The 23,920-nt window shown below is 33.5% G+C and overlaps 2 protein-coding genes across 2 annotated transcripts in view; one reads left to right on the plus strand and one right to left on the minus strand.

Annotated features, from left to right (window-relative positions):
• The window catches only part of LOC148948940 (guanine nucleotide-binding protein subunit beta-5-like), a 230,864-nt gene that overhangs the window by 118,941 nt on the left and 88,003 nt on the right, over positions 1-23,920 (minus strand). The window lies entirely within an intron of this gene.
• Positions 11,930-23,920, plus strand: part of LOC148948942 (guanine nucleotide-binding protein subunit beta-5-like) — a 31,929-nt gene continuing 19,938 nt past the window's right edge. Inside the window, exons 1-3 of the mRNA XM_089094535.1 lie at positions 11,930-12,048; positions 18,651-18,777; positions 20,631-20,774. Of these exons, the coding sequence (XP_088950661.1) occupies positions 11,987-12,048; positions 18,651-18,777; positions 20,631-20,774 (333 nt within the window). The 5' untranslated portion in view covers positions 11,930-11,986. The remainder of the gene's footprint in view (positions 12,049-18,650; positions 18,778-20,630; positions 20,775-23,920) is intronic.

Raw genomic sequence — 23,920 nt, forward strand, 5'->3', positions numbered from 1 at the left:
TTAGCCGTTTTGCAGAGGTAATAAAGTAATATTTTGTATTTTTTCTAACTTTTATGTGTTTTTGCAACAGAATGACTCATATTTAAAACACTTACCCTTAGCTAGTTGAAAATGTGTATGAATTCTTCATTTTTAGCCGTTTTGCAGAGGTAATAAAGAATTATTTTGTATTTTTTCTAACTTTTGTGTGTTTTCGCAACAGAATGGCTCATATTTAAAACACTTACCCGTAGCTAGTTGAAAATGTGTATGAATTCTTCATTTTTAGCCGTTTTGCAGAGGTAATAAAGGAACATTTTGTATTTTCTCTAACTTTTGTGTGTTTTCGCAACAGAATGGCTCATATTTAAAACACTTACCCTTAGCTAGATGAAAATGTGTATGAATTCTTAATTTTTAGCCGTAGTGTAGAGGTCATAAATCAATATTTTGTATTTTTTCTAACTTTTGTGTGTTTTCGCAAGAGAATGGCTCATATTTAAAACACTTACCCTTAGCTAGTTGAATATTTATATGAATTATTCATTTTTAGCCGTTTTTCAGAGGTGATAAAGGACTAGTTTGTATTTTTTCTAACTTTTGTTTGTTTTCGCATTATAATGTCTAATATATAAAACATTTACCCTTTAGATATTTGAAAATGTGTATTAATTCTTCATTTTTAGCCGTATTGCAGAGGTAATAAAGGAACATTTTGCATTTTTTTTAACTTTTGTGTGTTTTCGCAACAGAATGGCTCATATTTAAAACATGTACAATTAGCTAGTTTAAAATGTGTATGATTTATTCATTTTTAGCAGTATTTAAGAGTTAATATATGAACATTTTGCATTTTTTCAAACTTTTGTGTGTTTTAGCAATATAATGGATCATATTTAAAAAACATAACCTTATATATATTAAAATGATTATGACAAATTAAATGTTAGAATTATTGAATAGGTAATAAAGGAACATGTTGAATTTTTTATAACTTTTGTTTGTTTTCTCAATAGAATGTCTAATATATAAATAACTTAAACATAGATAGTATATATTGAGTATATTTTCTTATTGTTAGTACTTATTTAATAGGATCTAAAGGTAGAGTTTGTATTTTGTATAACTTTTGTGTGTTTTAGCAACAGAATGGCTCATATTTAAAAATCTATCCCTGAGCTAGTTGAAATTGTGTATGAATTCTTCAGTTTTACCCGTTTTGCAGAGGTAATAAAGGAATATTTTGTATTTTTTCTAACTTTTGTGTGTTTTCGCAACAGAATGGCTCATATTTAAAACACTTACCCTTAGCTAGTTGAAAATGTGTATGAATTCTTCATTTTTAGCATTTTTGCAGAGGTAATAAAGGAATATTTTGTATTTTTTCTAACTTTTGTGTGTTTTCGCAACAGAATGGCTCATATTTAAAACACTAACACTTAGCTAGTTGAAATTGTGTATGAATTCTTCATTTTCAGCCGTTTTGCAGAGGTAATAAAGGAACATTTTGTATTTTTTCTAACTTTTGTGTGTTTTCGCTACATAATGGCTCATAATTATAACAATCACCCTTAGCTTGTTGATATTTTTATTTTATTCGTCTTTTTGTTCATAGTTTCTTATTATATAATTGACTATGTTTTTTTTTTTCTATCTGAGTTGTTATTTCGCAACAGAATGGCTCATATTTAAAACACTTACCCTTAGCTAGTTGAAAATGTGTATGAATTCTTCATTTTTAGCCGTTTTGCAGAGGTAATAAAGGAACATTTGTAATTTTTGTTACTTTTTTTTTTTTTAGCAACAGAATTGCTCATATTTATAACACTTACCCTTTGGTTGTTGATATTGTGTATGATTTCTTCATTTTTAGGCGTTTTGCAGAGGTAATAAAGGAACATTTTGCATTTTTTATAAATTTTGTGTGTTTACGCATTATCATTGTTAATATTTAACTATTGTAACCTTATCTTGATTTATATGTGTTTTTAGTAGTCTGTTTTTGCCTTATTTCATATGTCTTAATTGTATATTTTGTATTTTTTCTATGTGTTGTGTGTGTTAGCAATAGGTTGGCTCATATTTAAAACACTTACCCTTAGCTAGTTGAAAATGTGTATGAATTCTTCATTTTTAGCCGTTTTGCAGAGGTAATAAAGGAATATTTTGTATTTTTTCTAACTTTTGTGTGTTTTCGCAAAAGAATGGCTCATATTTAAAACACTTACCCTTAGCTAGTTGAAAATGTGTATGAATTCTTCATATTTATCAGTTATGAATAGGTAATAAAGTACGAGTTTGTATTTTTTATAAATTTTGTGCGTTTTGGCAACGGAATGTCTAATATTTAACACACTTACCCTTAGCTAGTTGAAAATGTGTATTAATTCTTCATTTTTACCCATATTGCAGAGGTAATAAAGAAATATTTTGTATTTTTTCTAACTTTTGTGTGTTTTCGCAATAGAATGGTGCATAGTTAAAACATTTACCCTTCGCTAGATTAGAAGTTGTATGACTACTTAAGATATAGCGGTTTTGAAGAGTTACTAAAGGAATAGTTTGTATTTTTTCTAACTTTTCTGTGTTTTCGCAACAGAATGGCTCATATTTAATAAACTTACTATTAGCTATTTTAATATTTGTTTGTCTTATTCATTTTTAGCCTTTTTGCAGAGGTAATAAAGGAAAATTTTTCATTTTTTCTAACTTTTCTGTGTTTACGCAATAGAATGGATCATATATAAAACATTTACCCTTTAGCTAGTTGAAAATGTGTATGAATTCTTCATTTTTAGCAATTTTGCAGAGGTAATAACGGAATATTTTGTATTTTTTTTAACTTTTGTGTCTTTTCGCAATAGAATGGCTCATATTTAGAACACTTACCCTTACCTAGTTGAAAATGTGTATGAATTATTCATTTTTAGCCGTTTTGCAGAGGTAGTAAAGAAACATTGTGTATTTTTTTTAACTTTTGTGTGTTTTCGCAACAGAATGGCTCATATTTAAAACACTAACCCTGATCTAGTTGAACAGTTGTATGAATTATTAATTTTGAGACGATGTGCAGAGGTAATCAAGGAATATTTTGTATTTTTTCTACCTTTTCTGTGTTTTCGCAATAGAATTGCTCATATTTATCACACTCACCCGTATCTAGGTGAAAATGTTCATTAATTCTTTATTTTTTCTAACTTTTGTGTGTTTTAGCAACATAATTTCTCAAATTTAAAACACTCACACTTATCTTGTTGAAATTGTTTATGAATTCTTCATTTTTAGCCGTTTTGCAGATGTATTATATTTAGATTTTTTATTTTTTCTAACTTTTGTGTGTTTTCGCACCCTTAGCTAGTTGAAAATGTGTATGAATTCTTTATTTTTATCCGTTTTGTAGAGGTAATAAAGGAATATTTAGTATTTTTTCTAACATTTGTGTGTTTTATCAACAGTATGGCTCTGATTTATTTAATTATCCCAAATCTATTTGAAAATGTGTATGTATACTACTGTTTAAGACGTATTTCAGAGGTAATCAAGGAGCATTTTGCATTTTTTCTAACTTTTGTGTGTTTTCGCAATAGAATGGCTCATATTTAAAATACTTACCCATAGTTAGTTTAAAATGTGTATGAAGTCTTCATTTTTAGCTGTATTGCGTAGGTAATAAAGAAATATTTTGTATTTTTTCTAACTTTTGTGTGTTTTAGATATAAAAGGGCTCATATATAAAACATTTAACCTTATATTTAATTTAAGTTGTTTGTCTTCTTCATTAAGTGCCGTATTTCTTTTTTAATTAAGTTACATTTTTCATTTCTTCTAACTTTTCTGTGTTTATTCAACAGAAAGATTTATATTGAAAATATTTACCCTTTAGATAGTTTAAAATGTGTATTAATTTTTCATTTTTATCCGTATTGCAGAGGTAATAACGGAACATTTTGCATTTTTTCTAACTTTTTTGTGATTTCGCAACAGAATGGTTCATATTTAAAACACTTACCCTTATCTAGTTGAAAATGTGTATGAATTTTTCACTTTTAGCCATTTTGCAGAGGTAATAAAGGAATATTTTGTATTTTTTCTAACTTATTTGTGTTTTCGCAACAGAATGGCTCATATTTAAAACACACACCCTTAGCTAGTTGAAAATGTGTATGAATTCTTTATTTTTACCCGTATTACAGAGGTAATAAAGGAATATTTTGTATTTTTTCTAACTTTTTTGTGTTTTCGCAACAGAATGGGTCATATTTAAAACACTTACCCTTAATTAGTTGAAAATGTGTATGAATTCTTCGTTTATATCCATATTTCATATATAATAAATAATCATTTTGCATTTTTTCATACTTTTGTGTGTTTATGAAATATGAATGCTAATATACAATTCATATAACCTTTATATCTATTAAAATGTTAATTTAAAATACATTAATTGCAAGTATGAGTAGGTAATAAAGGACTATTTTGTCTATTTTCTATCTTTTGTGAGTTTTCGCTATAGATGTGCTTGTGTCAGTTTTTTTGTGTGTGTGTGTGTGTGTAAGTTTTTGTGTGTGTGAAAGTTTTAGTGTGTGTGTGTAAGTGTTATTGCGTGTGTTTAAGTTGTGTTTGTGTGTGCGTTTAAGTTTTTTTTGTAATGTAGTAGTGTTTGTTATCTTTTTCTTTTTCGTTGTGGTTTAAGTTAGAGTGTGTGGTTTCTAGTTTTTGTTGGTCTAAGCTTTTGTGTGTGTGGGTAAGTTTTTGTGTGTGTTTTTTAGTTTGTGTGTGTTTTAGATGTGGGGATAGTTTTTTTTGTGTTGTGTTTGGAGGTGGTTTGTGTGTTTTTTTTTTTTTTTTCTTGAGATCTTTTGGTTGTTTTTGATTTTTATATTTTGTTTTTGTTTTTTTGTTTTTTTTTGTTTGTTATTTTTCTTTTTTTATTTGTTTATTGTTTTTGTGCGTGTGTGTTTGTGTGTGTGAGGGGGGTTGGTAGTGGGATTGCGTGTGTGAGTGGGCGTGTGTGTGTGTCTGAGTGTGTGTGTGTGTGAGTTTTTTGTTTGTGAGTTTTTGTGTATGTGGGTGATATAGTTTTGGTGTGAGATATGGTGTTTGTGGTTTTTAGGGTGATACTGATTTATTCTGTATGTTTCTGTGTGTGTGTTTTTGTTTGTGTGTGTGTTTATGTTTTGGCGTGTGGGTGTATGTTTTGGTGTGTGTGTGTGTAAGTTTTCGTGTGTGTGTGTAAGTTTTCGTGCGTGCGTGTAAGTTTTTGTGTGTGTGTGTAAGTTTTTGCGCGTGTGTGTAAGTTTTTGTGTGCATATAAGTTTTTGTGTGCATGTAAGTTTTCATTTGCATATGTAAGTTTTTGTGTGTGTTTGTGTGTGTGTGTGTACTTTTGTTCGTGCTTGTAAGTTTTGGTGTGTGTGTGTGTATGTTTTCGTGTGTGTGCGTAAGTTTTCGTGTGTGTGTGTGTGTAAGTTTTTGTGCGTTTGAGTTAATTTTGGTGAGTGTGTGTTATTTTTTGTTTGTGAGTATGTTTTCATGTGTGTGTGTGTATGTGTGTGTGTTTGTGTGTTTAAGTTGTTGAGTTTTTGTGTTAGTTTTTTTTTGTGTGTGTGTTTTAGTAAGTTTTGGTGTGTGAAAGTTTTTGTGCGTGTGTGTGTATTTGTGAGAATATGTGTTAATGTCTTTTTGTTTGATTTTGTTTAATTGTTTGAGTGTCTATTATAGTGTTTTTTAAATTTTTTTATTTTGTGAGTTAGTGTTAGTGTTTGTGTTTCTAAGTGTTTGTGTGAATGTAATTTTTCAGACGATTATGTATGTTTTTTTGTGCTGGTTTGTGGACCGGGGGGGGGACCTTTTGGGCCTAGGGTCGGTGTTTTGGGAGCTGGAGGCCCGTTGCAGCCCAGAGGAGGGCCGTTGAGGGTCTGAGGAGGGACAGGGGGGGACCTGGGGGGCCTTGGGGTCCTGGTGGAGGACCTTTGGGACCCCTTTGGTTCTTTGGGAGCTCGATGGACCTTTGGGTGGCCCGGGGATGGCCTTTGGGGGTCTGGATGGGCCTTTGGGGGCGCCGGTGGCCCTTTGGGCGCCGGGGGGGCCTTTGAGGACCGGGGGCTTCCTTCGGGGTTGGGGTAGGAGGATTGGAACCCTTTGGGGTTGGGTTAGAGGACCTCACAACACTGTTCAAATGGAACTTGTGTATTATAACGACCACAGAGTTTCACCATTAAATTCTCTTCTAAAACCTTTCCTAAAATCTTCTTTTAAAATGTCTCTAACTGTTTCGCCGAAATAGTTCCATAGCCTGTCTAAAACAGTTTCGCCCAAATAATCCCTAAACGTAATTTAGCGTGTTCCTTTTGTTTTTGGCATCTCTGCGCTAATGCATTTCAAATTAATAAGAAACCTGATTCCCGCGCTAAAATAATTCATCGCTAAGATGTTTCTTGGATAATTGTTTCCATGGCCATTGGCTATTAATATCCTTTGGAGTTCGACCAAAAGAGTTGTTTCCTAGGCAAAGAAATTAATGGCTAGGATCTATTCCTGGAGAATCGTTTCTATGTGAAAATTTTTAAAGTCTGACAGATGATGTCATTGGTTGATTGATCTGTCAAGAAAGGGGAATTAATTTCTTGTTCCTAAGGGGAATTATTGATTCACGATAGGTGAATTGAGGTCGACAGCACAGGTGTTCCAAGGTTAATGTTGTTGTTGTTGTAAGTGCACGCTCTCAGCGAATGTCAAGGTCGATGTTGTTGTTGTTGACAGGTCATTGACCCCATTAACCACGTGTTCTCCCTAATGACTCTATGCCCTTATTTGGTGTGGGGTTCGGAGTCTATGCCCTTATTTGGTGTGGGGTTCGGACTCAATAAGGCCCTTCTAAGAGGTCATTGACCCCATTAACATCGTGTTCTCCCTAATGACTCTATGCCCATATTTGGTGTGGGGTTCGGACCTCCTGAGGCCTTTCTACTATTGCATTAGCATGGTGATCTTATAATTAGTTTTTGATGTCTAATTTGATTTTTTGATGCTAGCCTCCTTCACACGAGCCTTGGATCTAACAGCTTGTTTTAATAAACTGTAAGTAAATATTGATACTTCTCAATAGAAACTAAAACTCTAAGAGACAAAGTTAAGGTTACTATATATCGAATAGCAAAATTATTATTCCCGCTGATATTAAATATGCAAAATGAGTTAGTTTTCAAGACGACTTTTAAATTTTTAAATTAGTTTTAAAATTTGCTAACAAAATGAGTTAGCAAATTAATAATTTGTGTAATATTAGAAACGGGTATCACCCCCCCCCCCAAAAAAAACAAGAAAGCTGTGATCTTGATGGAAATTTCACAATGAAATTCGTATGCATAAGAGCCCCAAAACCACTCACAACTTAATCTGAAATTTCCCAATTTTCTTTTAAATTGAATGATTTTTCAGATGATTATTGATTTAACCTCTAAAAAGAGTACCAAGGGGATGAAAGTGCCTCTCTTTTTCGGAGACGACAGTTTATTTTGGATAATTATGCTTGGATTCGAAAAGTTTTTTAGATAATATGCTTTAGTGCACAGAAATTATGCCTTATAAAAGGGAGGGCTCTTCTTCCTCGTACGCCCAGCTCTACACTAATATATTTTTAAAGCTGTATAAAACTTTAGCATAAAGATCGGAGTATTTATTAGGGGGCAGCCCCCCTTATATACGGAATTATTTCTGCTCAGTTTAAATTTTATTGCCGCTCTTTACTTTCATTTGAATAAAAATTTATTTGTTATTGAATCAAACAGTTCGTGGTAACGAACTGTAAGTAAGGAGCCACCCGGCTCAATGGTAACCGAAACTCTAAAAAACGGAATTTTGATACCAATAGATACATAAAAAAAATCAGATTTTAATTCTGATTTCAAATATACAAGTTTCATCAAATTTAATTTTACCCATTAAAAGTTACGCGCCTGAGAAAATTTGGCTGATTTTCGAGAAAAGGGGGAAAGACCCCCTACAAAATATAGAAACTCAATGAAAATCACACCATCATATTCAGTGTATCAGAGAGCCCTACTGTAGAGGTTTCAAGCTCCTATCTACAAAAATGTGGAATTTTGCATTTTTTGCCAGAAGAAAGATGCCAGATGAAATTTGCAAGATGAAATGTTTTTTTTTCTCTTTTTCCAAGGGGTGATCGTATTGACCCAGTGGTCCTAGAACATTGTCGGAGGGCTCATTGGAACGGAAATTAAAAGTTCTAGTGCCCTTTTTAAGTGACCAAAAAAAATGGAGGGCAACTAGGCCCCCTCCCACGCTCATTTTTTCCCAAAGCCACCCGATCAAAATTTTGAGATAACCATTTTGTTCAGCATAGTCAAAAATCTAATAAATATGTCTTTTACGATGACTTAATCCCCCACAGTTCCCAGGGGAAGGGCTGCAAGTTATGAACTTTGCCCATTGCTTACATATTGTATTGGTTATTGGGAAGTATACAGACATTTTCAGGAAGAACTTTTTCTGGTAGGGGGGGGGCTGAAAGAGGGGGTTACTCGGGAGAATCTTTCCTTGGAGGATGTTTCTTTGGGGTAAGGGACATTTCTATGAAGGGGGCGCCGGATTTCCAAGCATTATTTAAAACACGATAAGAAATTAAATTTTAAAAAAACAAGTTTTTTCAACTGAAAGTAAGAATCAACATTAGAACTTAAAATGAACAGAAATTATTACGTATATGAGGGTGTTCTCCCCCAAGTCAATACCTCGTTCTTTAAGCCAAAGATTTTTTAGTACTTTCATAAGAGCTATTTATTCTAATTAACGGCCTTTTTGATTAAGCGGTCATTTTTAAAGAATTGGAACAAAATTCGAACTTTAGCTTAAAGAGCAAGGTATTGATTAGGGGGCGAACCCCCTAATATACGTATTAAAAATATTTGAATATAGAAGGTCGTTACGTAAGTTATTTCGTAAGTTACGTATATTTATTACTAATAAAAACGTTCGTACATAAAATTAAACAAGTTTCGAGAAAGCCATTTAACCAAATAAAATTAAATTGATATGCAAATTTTGTTTTAATTATTCATGTACGGTGAGCCAAGATCAAAACCTGCATTTATTCAAAAACGTTCAAAAATTAAATAAAAAAAACAAGTTTTTTAAACTGAAAGTAAGGAGCGATATTAAAACTTAAAACGAACAGAAATTATTCCGTATATGGAAGGGGCTTTTCCCTCCTCAACGCCTCGCTCTTTACGCTAAAGTTTGACTCTGTCTCCAAACTTTATTTTTTAAGACAAAAAAACTTTAGCGTAAAGAGCGAGGCGTTGAGGAGGGAAAAGCCCCTTCCATATACGGAATGATTTCTGTTCGTTTTAAGTTTTAATGTCGCTCCTTACTTTCAGTTTAAAAAACTTGTTTTTTTTATTTAATTTACGTTATAAGAATCAAGGAAGTGTATCAAACTATAATATTTAATTTTTGAATTTTCCCAGAGATGATTTCCTATTGAGACCACCATAAACAATTAACAAACAAGTAGAACAATAGGGAACTTTTATTCTACTTGTTTGTTTATGATTGAAAAGCAGTGTGGTCTTTGTCGCTATTTATATCGATACCACCAAATGATAAACTACAGTTAGTCATATTCCTCTACGCATGAGAATAAGAGAGCGTAATTCATCTTGTATCTTTGATTTTCTAAATTCGTGTTGATCCACTTCAACTAAGAAAACATCTTTCTTCAGAGCAATTTTCCGCCATCGGGGAATTGATTTCGGAATAACACTCGTTGAAATAGTGAGAAGAGTCCTCTGCTGATGCGCTTAAACAGCGCATTTTCAGACTTCTGAGATGATTGTCAGAACCATTTCCTAGAATGTTGTCAAAAAGAGGGTTTGCAGGGGAATAATGATCAACAGGATAGTTGTAGGCTAAATCAGTGCAACTAAACATTCCCTAACTGGTCCTCAATTTGAATTAAATAAAAAAAAACAAGTTTTTCCAACTGAAAGTAAGGAGCAACATTTAAACTTAAAACGAACAGAATTCGTTACATATATAAAGGGGGTTGCCCCCTCCTCAACACCTCACTCTTTACGCTAAAACTTTTTAGTACTTTTTAAAAAGTGTATTATTGTTCTAATTAAACGACCCTTGTGTGTTCAGGAGTCGTTCTAAAAGAAATTGGATAAAATTCAAATTCAGTGTAAAGAGCGATGTGTTGAGGAGGGGGCAATACCCCTCACACACGTAATAATTTGTGCTTGTTTCAATTTTTAATATTGCTCCTTACTTTCGGTTGAAAAAAATTGTTCTTTTTATTTAATTTCTGATCGTTTTTTAAATAACGCCAGAAAATCTGGCCCCACCTCCATGGAGAAACCTCCTCCCCATGGAAATACCCTCTAGACAATTCAATCCCGGTGAAAACTTACCCGTGACAATTAATCTTAACCACTCCGCACGTAAAACTGAGACGGAAAAGAGAAAGCATGATATATAAAAAGAATTTTGTATAAGAATTCTGGTGAATTCCCCCTTTGTATAATTTCACCTGATAACTTCACTCCCCATGGAAAATCTTCCCGTGGAAAACCCCCAGCAGAAAATTTGCCCCCCTCACCCGAAAACGTTTGCATACATCCCAATAACAAATACCATGCGTTAACAATGGGCAAATTTTATAACTTAAAGACCTTATCCCTTGGGCTATGGGGGGTCATGTTATGCCGAAAGGCATCTTTTGATGTACTTATTGGTATCAAAATTCCGTTTTTTAGAGTTTCGATTACTATTGAGCCGGGTCGCTCCTTACTTACTGTTCGTTACCAAGGACTGTTTGAAATAGCTGAGTAAACTAGATAAGATTAGAATTATTCATAGTGAAATATACATTCCTTAACAAACTATGCTAATCTAAACTGTTTTGGCAATTGTTTGGGAAGTCTGGGATGTCATATAGGCCTTTTAGGCTTGTCTGGTACCAGTGGCGTAGAAAGGTCTTCTGCTCCCGGGGTGGAGTTTCAACTTGTCCCCCTTTTTAAGATTTTCACCCTATCTGTTAAACATAGAATAAAAAAAAATCATTTGAAGTGTTTACAGTATGGAACCAAAGAAGCAAAAGGACAAATAAATGGTTTATTTAAAGAATATGTATGTAAAAGTTTTAATGTAAATATGTAATCAAGTGTAAACCAAACACAATATTGTAAAACATAATTCTCCCATTAAATGATTATAATATCAATGTTATAGTGTTTATGATTATTATATGTGGTAAAGTGATTAATGACTTGTTAAAGGGGATGTGTTAAAAAGAAATAACTAATTAAAAGCTGTTATCGCTGCGATCCATGTTAAAACGAATAGGGGACTGCAATGAAACTAGCTCAAAAGCAACGTTTTGTGAAGGTAACTAACTGACTAGTAAACATGAAAAACAGAAGAAGCACAGCGTTTTTGGATAAATTCTTTGTCATTAAGGATGGCACCATGGGTGGTCAGCCCATCCACACTTTATTCGTACACCACTCTCTTGGAAAAATTGACACGTTTTCTAGGATGGCAGAATTATAATTTGAAAAATCAACAAAGTGATTTTATGCAATTCTCTACTTTTTCCTTTATATCTTTCTTCTATTTCTACTATACCTTCTATTCTATATCTCGACCATAAGAAGCAAGGAAAGAAAAAAGTACACAAGAATGAATTGAAACACAATCGAGATAGAGTTTAATTTCGAGAGGGCAACTTGAAAGATAAAAAAAGTAAAAAAGTAGTAAAAAAGAGTAAAAAAGAGTGAAAGAGTAAAAAGTAAAAAAAGTAGTTCCCAAAGCTCAAGATCAATCTTTTATAAGTGATCCTTTTAAATTCCGTTACAAAGGGGAAAAATTGAGGCATTCAATTCTAAAATAACCCTAAGTAATTCAGATCAATCGACATCTTTTCTAGGATGGCAGAATTATAATCTGGGATTCTTTCACGACCAACAAAGAGCATGCAGTTACAATGCCCACGACTTGGGTAATGACCTGTGCATATGCACCATCAGGGAATGTCGTTGCCTGTGGGTGAGTTAATTTAAATACTCCAATTAAGCCAAGCATCTCTTGGGGAACTCAGGGACTCAAGAGATTCTTACATCCTCTTAACTTCTCTTCAGAGAAGAAAGATAAAAGGCCCTTAAATGCGATTTTCAATTGGACCAAAGTTACAAAATGCACCAAAGACTATATTTAACGAATAACGGTGCGACGTATTTTATAGATTGAACCAAAGACTATATTTAACGAGTAACACTACTATCACTAATTGGCCAAACGAAAAAACATTTGGCCAATTAGAACTAGTTTCCACAGAAACCAGAAATTCGGTAATATCAATGACGGTGGGCTCTGGATGTAATGAAATTTATTTTTTAATGCAAGAACAAATGATTCCTTCTAGGTGGACACCGTTTCTTTATTTTATAGAATTGCTTTTAATGTCCCTTCTTCTTGGAAGCGCTTGTATTGTTGAATAAAACTAAAACAAATTAACAGTTGCTCTCAAATGCAAGTGCTTTGTGATATAACTTCTTAGGTTAAGATCATACTTATGCTAACTTCTTATTTTTCAAATATATAGACAAAAAATTAAGTGTAGGTTTGTTTGAGCAATACCAATAAATTATTAAAGCTGGGAAAGTGACGATGTTTTCAAGACTGTCTTAAATTTATGAAAAAAGTACTATAAAACTAAACAATTATTTTCTGAAAAGTGACCTCAGAATCAGGGATTATTGTGAGGGCCAAAGACCCAAGTTTCCTCAGTAGTGAGTAAAGAGAGCAAAAAAGGGGGTATTTGCAAGGGTGAATCCTGCTCTTTTGTAATTTATCCCATAATTTGTAATCCCATCTTCATATGAGCTTGCTCTGATTATTTGTAAGGGTTTAGTAAAGTACTTGAAAATGTCTTTTCTTGAAGCTATAAATGAAATTCGATCGTCTGTCCGATTGAGCTATTCTGTTAAAGCCATCTTTTAATTTCTTTTTGTGAAGATTCGAGGATTTTGTGGTATATTGGTCGTTTTTGACATGCTTGACCCTAATTATTATGCACAAAAGTAAAGTTCCCCACACGAAAAGTTTGAGGACTAACTCTGAGTAATTGGCAGTTCCATATTAGGTTGGAATTATTAGTATTTCATAATCTGTTCCCATCACTGAAGCACTAGAAATAGTGTGGGAAGTGCGTACGCTCTAAATTATAATTTTACTAATCCTAATTCAGTTTCATCAATCTTTAAATTGAAGTTCAAAATACAGATAGGAAGCAAGTCAAGAGGTCCGAATATTATGCAAGGAAAAAAAAAATATTTCCTATATGGAGAAATTAAATATTGACCACCAAAAGTAACGAAAGCGGTGGTATCTTTTAACTGTTTAAAATTATTTCAGTTACTCATAGTTTCGGAATTAAGTTTCAAATGAAAAATGTACATTTTACAAATTGAAAAAAGAACCAAGTAGAATGAAAAGAAATCTAAAACAAAAACTTAAAAATTATGAGAGTCACAAAATGAATCTTATTCCGGAAAAACTAATGTTAGCTCCAGTCTTTGCAAGATCCGCTTTGGAACTCAAATTCTACTATGTCTTACAAAAGAGTTACCTCTAGAATATCAAGGAAATTGATGCATGATGACAAAATTAGAAATTGTTTTTTAGTGTCGGTTCATTTTCGAATATAGAAGTGCATGTTTTCTTGCTTACTTTCATTGGCTTAAATGTCTAAAATATACTAAACATTTACAATTGAAAATTGTAAAAAAAATCAAGAGAATTGAAACTCCACTATTTCGAATGAGGATTTACAGTATTATTTCCTAAAAAACTTATATGAAACAAAATATATTCTTCGATTGTCATAGAGATAATAGAAAATATTATCAGTATTCAAAGTTACTTGATTTCTAGAAAGTATAGCATCAAAACTAGAACCTTTTACTTTGAAAAAATTCAGGGAGTACGGATTTTTTTTTTTAGAAAAGGTCCCAGAAGGAATATCATTTCTGGAACACGAATATTAGTTCTATATCTCAGACGATCAAAATGTTTCTATCCGCGATGAAACAAAAAACACTTATATAGAAAAAAGTACCTTAAAATTTGATGCGTCATAACAACTTTAGAAATTATTTCCAAGTGAACGAAACAATTTCGTGCTTAAGGAATTCCATGTAGTCTTGCATAATTTTCATAGTGCTACTAGATATATATTTAACGGGTTTAAAAAAAAATTCCAACACAGCCCAAAAAATTAGTATTTGGTTTTCAAAATTTACTTTTGCAGAATTATTTTCAAAAAATTAACAAGAGATGTGGAATTTTGTTCTCAGATTTTCAGAGAGATAATTAATGATCTGCAAGAGAATGTCAATGAATTTTTCTGAAATTTTGTATTCTCCCAACAAGGGTTCCTTCGCGATAGAATTTTACAAAAAATGTGTCTTCATACCAAACAATGCTACATAAGAGGCCACTTCCCAACAAATTTGTTTGACCAAGAGGTCAGGACTGATAGGACTCTACCAGTCGCCTGCACATAGCCTATATCTAGCTTTTAAGACAACTGTGTTGCTAAACCAGGTAGACTAGAACTTCCTAGCCAGGCTCGTCCATCACTCATATTTGAGTTTGACAGCTTTCTGTTTTAAAAATTAAATCTACTAATATCATATTACCATAATTTCTCCATGTATGAATAGGGGAAAACACCTTTAAGTGTAAGAAGAGACGTTTTGACAGAAGATCTTTTTCATTTCCCTTTGAGTTTTGTGTCCTTGGGAACCCCATGTGACGCCCAGGCTTACTGCTACTCCCCTCCCAATTACTAAATTTTGACAATTTTATATATTATAATTAGCCCCATTCCCGCCCTCCTTCTGAAAAAGCATGATTATCCTCATTCTAACTTAGTAATGGCTTACTTTTTACCCGATATCAGAGGCAACGCTATAGCGTTGCCTATAGTAAAGGTCATACGGCTCCAATGATTTATTATTATTTATGTATTTATCTATTATTATTTTTTTTTCAGAGGCACTTCATGTGCAAGGGGTCGTGGTAAAACCTTCAAAGGGGGCTCATTCTATTAGAAATCAAGAGTTCTAATGCCCTTTTTAAGAGTCAAAATTGATGGGAGGGCAACTAGCCCCCCCCCACGCCCATCATTCCCCCAAACTCATCCAGTCAAAATTAAGGTTTTTATAGAAAGCTTTGTAGCAGAAACTTCAAAAAAGACTCATTCAATTGGAAATTCAAAGGGCTAGAGCGCGTTTTAATAGTCGAATGTTATTGAAGGGCAACTAACCCCCCTCTCAAGCCCACCTTTTCCCCAAACACATAAAATAAACATTGTGAGATAGCCATTTAATTAAACGTAGTTTTAAGTTCGAGAAATTAGGTCTTTGAGGATGACAACTCCCCCACAGCCCTCAGGGCAAGGGTTGTAAGTTATGCCCTGGGGGCATATAAGGTTTTGTATAGACATCGTTGTCGTAGAAACTTCAGAAAGGGCTCATTCGATTGGATATTTAAATGTCTAATTCCCTTTTTAATAGTTGAAAGTGATTCTAAGGCAACTGATACCCCTTCCACGCCCACCATTTTCCCAAACACATCCAATCATGGTTTTGATGTAGCCATTTTGTTCAACATAGTTGAAAGTTCTGGAAATGATATGTTTGAGCAGAACACTCGCACCCCCAGTCTTCAGGGGCAAGGGTTATAAGTTATGCCCTGGGGGCATATATGGTTCTTATGGAAGGAATGCTCGTATAAACTTCAGAGAGGTCTCATTTGATTGAAAATTGAAAGTTCTAATTCACTTTTTAAGCGTCAAATGATATTGGAGGGTAACCAGCTCCCCCCAAACCTTTTTTCCCCAAATGTATCCAACAAAAATTTAAAGATAGCTATTTTGTTAAAAATAGTTCAAATATCATATAACAAAAATTCCGGTGTCGACACAACCCCCCCCCCCCCCCAGGGCCCGGGGACAGGCGTTGTAAGTTGTGCCCTGGGGGCACATATGGGTCTTATGGAAGAGATGCTCGTATAAACTTCAAAGAGGGCTAATTTGATTGGAAATTGAAAGTTCTAGTTCACTTTTTAAGAGTCAAAAGAGATTGGAGGGCACCTAGCCCCCCCCCCTCCACGCCCTTTTTCCCTCAAGCCCATCCGATAAGAACTTTGAGATAACTTTTTTTTTAAATAGTTCAAATACCATATAACGAAAACTCAGGGGTCAACACAGCCCCCCAGGGCCCGAGGGCAGGTGTTGTAAGTTATGGCCTGGGGGAATATATGGTTCTTATTCAAGGGATGCTCGTAAAAAATTCAGAGATGGCTTATTTGATTGGAAATTGAAAGTTCTAGTTCAGTTTTTAGGGTCAAAAGATCATTGGGGTTTTACTGAAAACTATATGCGTCTTGAACAGTCTTGGAAAGTATAAACAACATCAAATTGAATATTTGATGTATAATCATATTAATTGCTGAAAGATCCATCAGTTCAAGAATTTATTTCACTGTAATTGCATTTTTATTTTCAATGCTGTAAGAACTGGAAAAGAAAATATTTGTAATATAATAAGCGGCAATAACGCAATAGGCTTTTGGTTTTTATTTACAGTTAGGAAAGGAGGCAGTATCCAAACACTTGTTTGTAGGGAAACTATATTCATCTTTAACAACTTTAAAAAGAGCTAATAAATTAAACTGAATATTTGATGTATAATGATGTTAATTGCTGAAAGCCCATCAGTTTAAAATGTTATTATAATTTTAATATTTATTTTCAATATTAAGCACAAAAGAAAATACTTGTCATAAAATTGGTTTTCAGTAAAGCGGCAATGACGCAGTAGGTTTTTGACTTTTACAGTGAGAGAAGGAGGTCATACCCAAACTCTTGTTTGTGGTAATTTTTGTTCGTTTCAAGCTTGATTTGCATATTCAATTTAGGTTTCACTCGTTTTAAGGTTTATTTATTAATTTACATTAATATCTATTGTATGTTTGTTTGCATTGATTTTTATTTCATTTCTGTTCGTTTTAAGTTTCATTTATACTTCAATAGGAAATTTTTTTTTTCGTTTTAAGCTTGATTTTCATATTCAATCTAAGCATTACTCGCTTTAAGATCTATTTAGTCAATTATATTATTACTTGTTGTATGTTTTTGCTATGATTGTTTATTTAATTTCTGTTCGTTTTGGGTTTCATTTATTCTTTAATAGTAATTTCTGGTCATTTTTTAGTTTGAATTTTAAAAGGCATTTGTATCTGCTGAGCTTAAGTTTAAAATAGCCTTTACTTTTCTCTGAAAAAACTTATTTTTCGGATTTTTTTTAAAATTAACGGTATGTAAAAGTATTCCTTTCATTGATTTTACCGCAACTTTTCCAAATTTCAGTACTGACTCTGAGTTTTTCCAGATTCTTTTTATTTTCTGGTATTTTATAACATATCTCCTTGCCATATCAAAATTGTGAACACTCAACATATTATTTTTGAACAAAATCGGATAAATTCTTTGGTGGGTCGAAAAAAGGTTCTTTTTGTAAAAGATTTTCAAGATGAAGTGGGCCTCCCTTATCTTCCCTCAAAAAAAGTCAGATCATTTTCCTTTTAAATTACAGTACTTAAAATTTTCACCCAAGAATGTGTAAAAGCCTTAGTTTTAGTAATTTTACCCTAATTTTTTCCAATTTCACAACTAATTTTGTATTTTTCAGATTCTTTTTTATTTCCTAGAATTTTACAATATATTCATTTGCTCAAAAGTTCCCTCCTCTCCAATTTTCATCACATAAATCTGGAGATATTCATAATCTTTCAGATCAATGTATTTATAAATAAATAAAACCCCAGAGAAATATTCATAAAATGCCAAAGGGTTCACAATATCACCCATCGAAGCTCAAGATCTTCATGTAGCCCATCCTGATCGTATATATCCTCTGGTTGGACAAAAAAGTCCTTCTCTATTAGAAAGAAGAGAAGTATTACCACGCGTTGACTGCAATAAGCGCACCTGAGTTCCCCCTTGCTAAGACTTTTATTAGACGTACCTTTCCATTTCAGGGAATATTAGAAGGCTTTATGAAGATTACGGAAAAAAAATTCTTCTAAATTTTTTGATGTAGCACGTATATCCCTTTTATTAACCAGGCCAATGAATTTTAGTTACTTGTTACTTTAGTTATGAATTTTAGCAATGAATTTTAGTTACTTTACTTAGTTACTTTAGTTACTTGTGAATTGACTTTTGTTGACGAGGATGTATTCTCTTGCACCTAATATATTATAGCCCATGCATATTTTGCAGTTTAGGAAATCTTTCTTGAAATTCTCATTATTTTGTTTTTTTGTACTGTTTATTTATGATTCTGTTTTGACAACTTGTTATACAGTATTTGGTCTGCCGTACTGCTCTTATGGACGCACCACTAACTCTGGATATATTTTTATATTTAGAGAAATATTGGCTTGTCTTACCAGTGTTGTTTGTTTGTTTACAATATTTTTTTCCTTCTTTTATCACAATTTTTTCGTAAGATATTTACAGTCACCTATTAGCTTAGGAAAGATCTGAAATGTCACCAGGTATAATTTTTATTTTATAGTGGCCTTGACAACCAGGTCAGCATTTGGCCAGTAAGCTTTGACGAGGAGCCAGTTTCGAAAAGGCGAGCAGTTGGTACTCATACGTCCTATCTTTCTCACTGCCTATTCCCAAGTTCGGATCAACAGGTATTTTTGTGATAATTATAGTCATTCCCGTCGTCACTTTGATCATGTAGCCACATTGTTGCAACCCGGCCACTATCAAGGAGCACCAAATTTAAGATTTTACGTACACCAGTTGGTGCATGCCCAACGTGTGTGACCTGTGCCAAGCGTGACGGAACTGGGCCAAGCACTGCATATATTGTTTCAATCTTGCAGGGACTGTCCCACGTGTGGCAGAACTGTTTGGAACACGCGGGGCTCCAAGATTTACGTCAAACAAGGTGGTTGAAAGTGGGCGGCTCGTCGGTAACCATCTGTCCAGTAAGGTTTTAAGAAAACCCAGTTCCAATCTTCGAATAATGATACAATGTTGTGGTATTTATGGTCATTTCCATTGTCACATAATTGATTTGGTTTTCTCTTTAATTTGTGTCTAAAGGACCTGGGACACTATTGAAAATTTTTCAACAAAATAAAATTCGTTTTTTCTCTAGCGGACCCTTATCAACACGAAAGAAAATTTTGTTCATATATGCTTCAAATTAGCTTACAACATTGTTCCTCATTTCTTCATAATATTACTCCCGAGACTATTAAAAAAAAAAAAAAACTCGAAACGAATAAGCTCCAATTTCCCGACTATAAGCTCTGCTATTCTAACTTGAGTTCCCACCCTTCCTCTATGAAGGGTGAAGTTAGTCTTCACCCTTCATCTATGAAACATGGTTTATCCACATTATCCTATTTTTACCTTTATATGGCTAGGTATCCGGATCCATTTTTTCGATCACTTTATTATGTGAAGTAAAACTGTTCAAACAAGCAGGCTGTTTAAGACTATCCTGACACAAGTCGCTGGGCCCAGGCTATCTATCATATTTTCCTCAGCTTTTAATACCAAGGACGTTCCAGAGTCATAGTTTACAACTATCTTTACGCTTGTTAGAAAAACGAGTAAGAAGATGAGTCAATTCGTCTTTTTAACACCAATTTTCAAAATGATGTTAATTTTCAAACCTTCAGATTTTATAACTATCTATCACAACCACAAATTTCACTCTGACAATATCACAACACCCTTTATGAATCTTCACATGGGTGGACATGGTCTAAATGTTTGGGAGACGGACGCAAACAAAACTTGTGCTTCACCATTCATATCCCTCCCCTCATCAACCCTTGTAATTAGAACAACTAACAAGCTTCTAGGAAGGGGTGGTGTGTCCCTAAAACAATCCTCTGTATCCTCCGCTTAATCTTTGGCTTGTGCCATTGGTGAGCGCAAAGCTACATTTTTATGTGACGTTTTACGGCGTAAACGGTAAATAAGTCAGAAATTGTATAACTGTGCTGTTTTCCGCTGCATTGAAAAATTTTTATAGTCATTTTATTGTCTTTTGTTTACACTTTTTTACACTTAGACTCCACGTTTTACGCTTTAGGCACTATTTTTTTTAACCAGAAATCATCAGCATAAGCGCAGACAAAATTTCAGGACTCCCTTAAAGACTTTTACTTTATGTTGAAAAACTTGAATCTTTTTTAATTTATGATATGTTACAGAAGCCAAGATTCATTCATTATAATTAACTATTTACTATTGACTTCATTCTTAAATGAGCTATAACTACAAATACTACCCTTCTTGCTCACAGTAAACAAAAAGTTTTAATTGATTGATTTTTTTAATATCTGGTCAACTGGATTTGACCTTATGGTCAACTTTATTATCTGGTCGACAAAAAATTAATTATCATTAATGAAGATTGCCTTTCTTGGACAAATCTTCAATCATAAAGAAGGAATTCTTGTTAAAAAGTCAGTGCGTTTTGGGTTCAAAAGCCCCGTTGCTGATTACCATTTTTTTTTTTAAGATTCTGACTGGAAGCGGAGACTCGACATGTGCACTATGGGATGTTGAGTCTGGACAACTTCTACAAAGCTTTCATGGCCACAGTGCGGATGTCATGTCCATTGATGTGGCAAAATCTGAAGCACAGAATACATTTGTTTCTGGGGTAAGCTTGATTTCAACCCAATGAATTCAATCCAAGAAACCCAATGAATTTAGAAAATGAAAACCAAATAATAAAAAGAAACAAAGAAAAAATTATAAAAGGGAGCACGATGCTGGTTTTCATGCTAATATAACAACTTTCTTGTAGAAGAAATATCCGGTTTTTGTTATTGTTTGCTTATCGTTAGCCAAAATAATTTGTATCTGATCTTTTTAAACTTCTTGAATAATTGTTAACAGTTAGTTTTCCAGCTTTTCTTAAAGAAGTAAGGTAAGTCGTGATTGTTACAATTTAGTGCTTATTTCATCAAAATGTACACAAATTTCTTTTTCACTACTTAAATATTAAAAATTTTACAACCATTTTTGCATTTATGTTTTGTAATATGAATAAGTGAAAAATAGATGATCCAAGTAAAACCTGCTGAGACCAAATAATTTAATGCAGCTATTATTAGTCTCTTTAAAGTAGAGAAGGGAAGAAAATGATGCAATATTTTAATTGGAATCCAAGAAAAATCTGAATAGTTTTCTTAAGCAAAAAGTATTTAACTGGTATTAGATCTATGAAGAAACCCAAAACAATTAATTTTACCCCGAGGAAAACTTTGTTTTACCCAATTTCGCTTACAAGCTTTTTATTTTACAGTTATTTTAGGACATTAACCTTACCGATCAAGATCAACGTTTCGGTAAATATTGGTTAAAATGCAGCAAAATCTGCAAAACTGCAGTCGCATCGGCTTTTTGTCACTATAGTACGATTTTATTTTCTTTACTCACATGCAAGAAAATGTTTGGAAAAATTCCCCCCCCCCCTTTCCCCCCTAAGTGGCACTTCTAACTGCATCGTGTTTTAGTTTTATACTCAATGGAGATTGGTAAACAGAAGTCGTTAGCGCCTATTCCTCAAAAATTAGTGTTTATGCAACAACTGAATACAAACTAAAGTATAAACAATATTATTTCACGTTTTAAGAATTTATTCCTGATAACTTTCCATTAGAATCACCATTGGAATTAACGCGCACACGATTAGAATCACATTCTCCGAATACCCTATTATGGAAATATACAGAGTCTTGGCTTGAACAACAAGGAAAGTCCATTAGCTTGAAAACAAGGAAAGTGGCTAAACCACGATATTTTGTATCGAAAGTATCTTTTTTTTTCTTTCCGTTTATGGGCTCATATTAAAGGAAATTGCTGCATACAGTTGCTTTTGTAATTAACAAAAAATCATCATTAAAATAAAATATTTTTGTACGAAACAATGCGTTTTCGTATACAAGATCGTGGTTGCAGCGATAGCTACACCCTGGTAAAAGACGAACACAGCCAATAGTAACCATCAAAATAGCCCAAAGCCCCTAACATTGGTGGAAGATCGAAAAACAAAATATATAAAGGGTTGGTAGATTTAAAAACAAAAACATTATAAAAAAGAGGAACTGAAATATATAATTGAATTAAGGGGGAATAGTTTACTGGTTGAGACAAGAACAAAACACATAACATAACCAACAAACAACAATCAACAAACATCAAACAACAGTATTGATGTTCGATGTTTGTTTTGGGATAGTGTTTAGACAGCGTTTATATAGTGTGTAAACGAAACACACTCAAGAATTACGGCTAGGCCAGAGAAAACCAGTTTCACAGCCACAAAGACTAGTGACAAATGCCAGAATAGATGGGAAATATAAAATTTGGGCTATATATTTGCACATTAGGAGGGGTACGTGGAGGTTTAGTATAATGGGTCTGCATGCATGATGTGTTAGCTACGATTGTTCTGCATATTTAGGGAGGAAAGTGTGAGTTTGAAGAAAGATTGCTGGTGAATGTAAGGGGGATGAATGTTTGGCAAATATTAAAATTTAGGACGATTTCTCAGGTCGGCAATGGAGCACAGAAGTAGATTGTTGTGTTTTGTTTCTCTTTGTTTGTGTTATGCAATGTTTATGTCGTGTTTATTTAATTGTATTTATTTAAAAGTTAATTTTCCTTTTTGTTTTGTATTGCCATGACCCTAGGGCCTTTAGCGCAATGAAACTAACTAAACTTAACTTACTTATTAACATTGGATAATCAAACAGTTCGTGGTAACGAACTGTAAGTAAGGAGCGACCCGGCTCAATGGTAACCGAAACTCTAAAAAACGGAATTTTGATACCAGTAGATAAATCAAAAGAATCAGATTCTAATTCTGATTTCAAATATATAAGTTTCATCAAGTTTAATCTTACTCATCAAAAGTTACGCGCCTAAAAAAATTTGGCTGATTTTCAAACAAAGGGGAAAGACCCCCTAAAAGTTATAGAACCTTAATGAAAATCACACCATGATATTCAGCGTATACGAGAACTCTACTGTAGAGGTTTGAAGGTCCTATCTACTAAAATGTGGAATTTTCCCTTTTTTGCCAGAAGAAAGATCACGGATGCGTGTTTATTTGTATTTTTTTGTTTTTTCTTTTCCCCAGGAGTAATCGTATTGACCCAGTGGTCCTAGAATATCGCAGGAGGGCTCATTGGAATGGAAATTAAAAGTTCTAGTGCCCTTTTTAAGTGACCAAAAAAATGACGGGCAACTAGGCCCCCTCCCACGCTCATTTTTTTCCCAAAGTCACCCGATCAAAATTTTAAGATAGCCATTTTGTTCAGCATAGTAAAAATCTATTATGTCTTTTATGATGACTTAATCCCCCACAGGTCCCAGGGGATGGGCTGCAAGTTATGAACTTTGCCCATCGTTTACACATAGTATTTGTTATTGGGAACTATACAGACATTTTCAGGAAGGATTTTTTTCTGGTGGGGGGGGGGCTGAAGGAAGAGGTTACTCGGGAGAATCTTTTCGTGGAGAATGTTTCCTTGGGGTACGGGACATTTCTATGAAGGGGGCACCGGATTTCCCAGCATCATTTAAAAAACGATCAGAAATTAAATAAATAAAAAAACAAGTTTTTTAAACTGAAAGTAAGAAGCAACATTAGAATTTAAAACGAACAGACATTATTACGTATATGAGTGGGTTCACCTCCAAGTCAATACCTCGCTCTTTACGCTACAGTTTTTTTTAGTGATTTGAAAAGACCTATATATTCTAGTTAAACGGCCTTTGTGATTCAGGGGTTTGTGA

The sequence above is a fragment of the Artemia sp. Qi Xiang Cuo genome, chromosome 9 (genome assembly GCF_049724085.1).
Source record: "Artemia sp. Qi Xiang Cuo chromosome 9, ASM4972408v1, whole genome shotgun sequence".
NCBI classification, from domain to species: Eukaryota; Metazoa; Arthropoda; class Branchiopoda; order Anostraca; family Artemiidae; genus Artemia; species Artemia sp. Qi Xiang Cuo.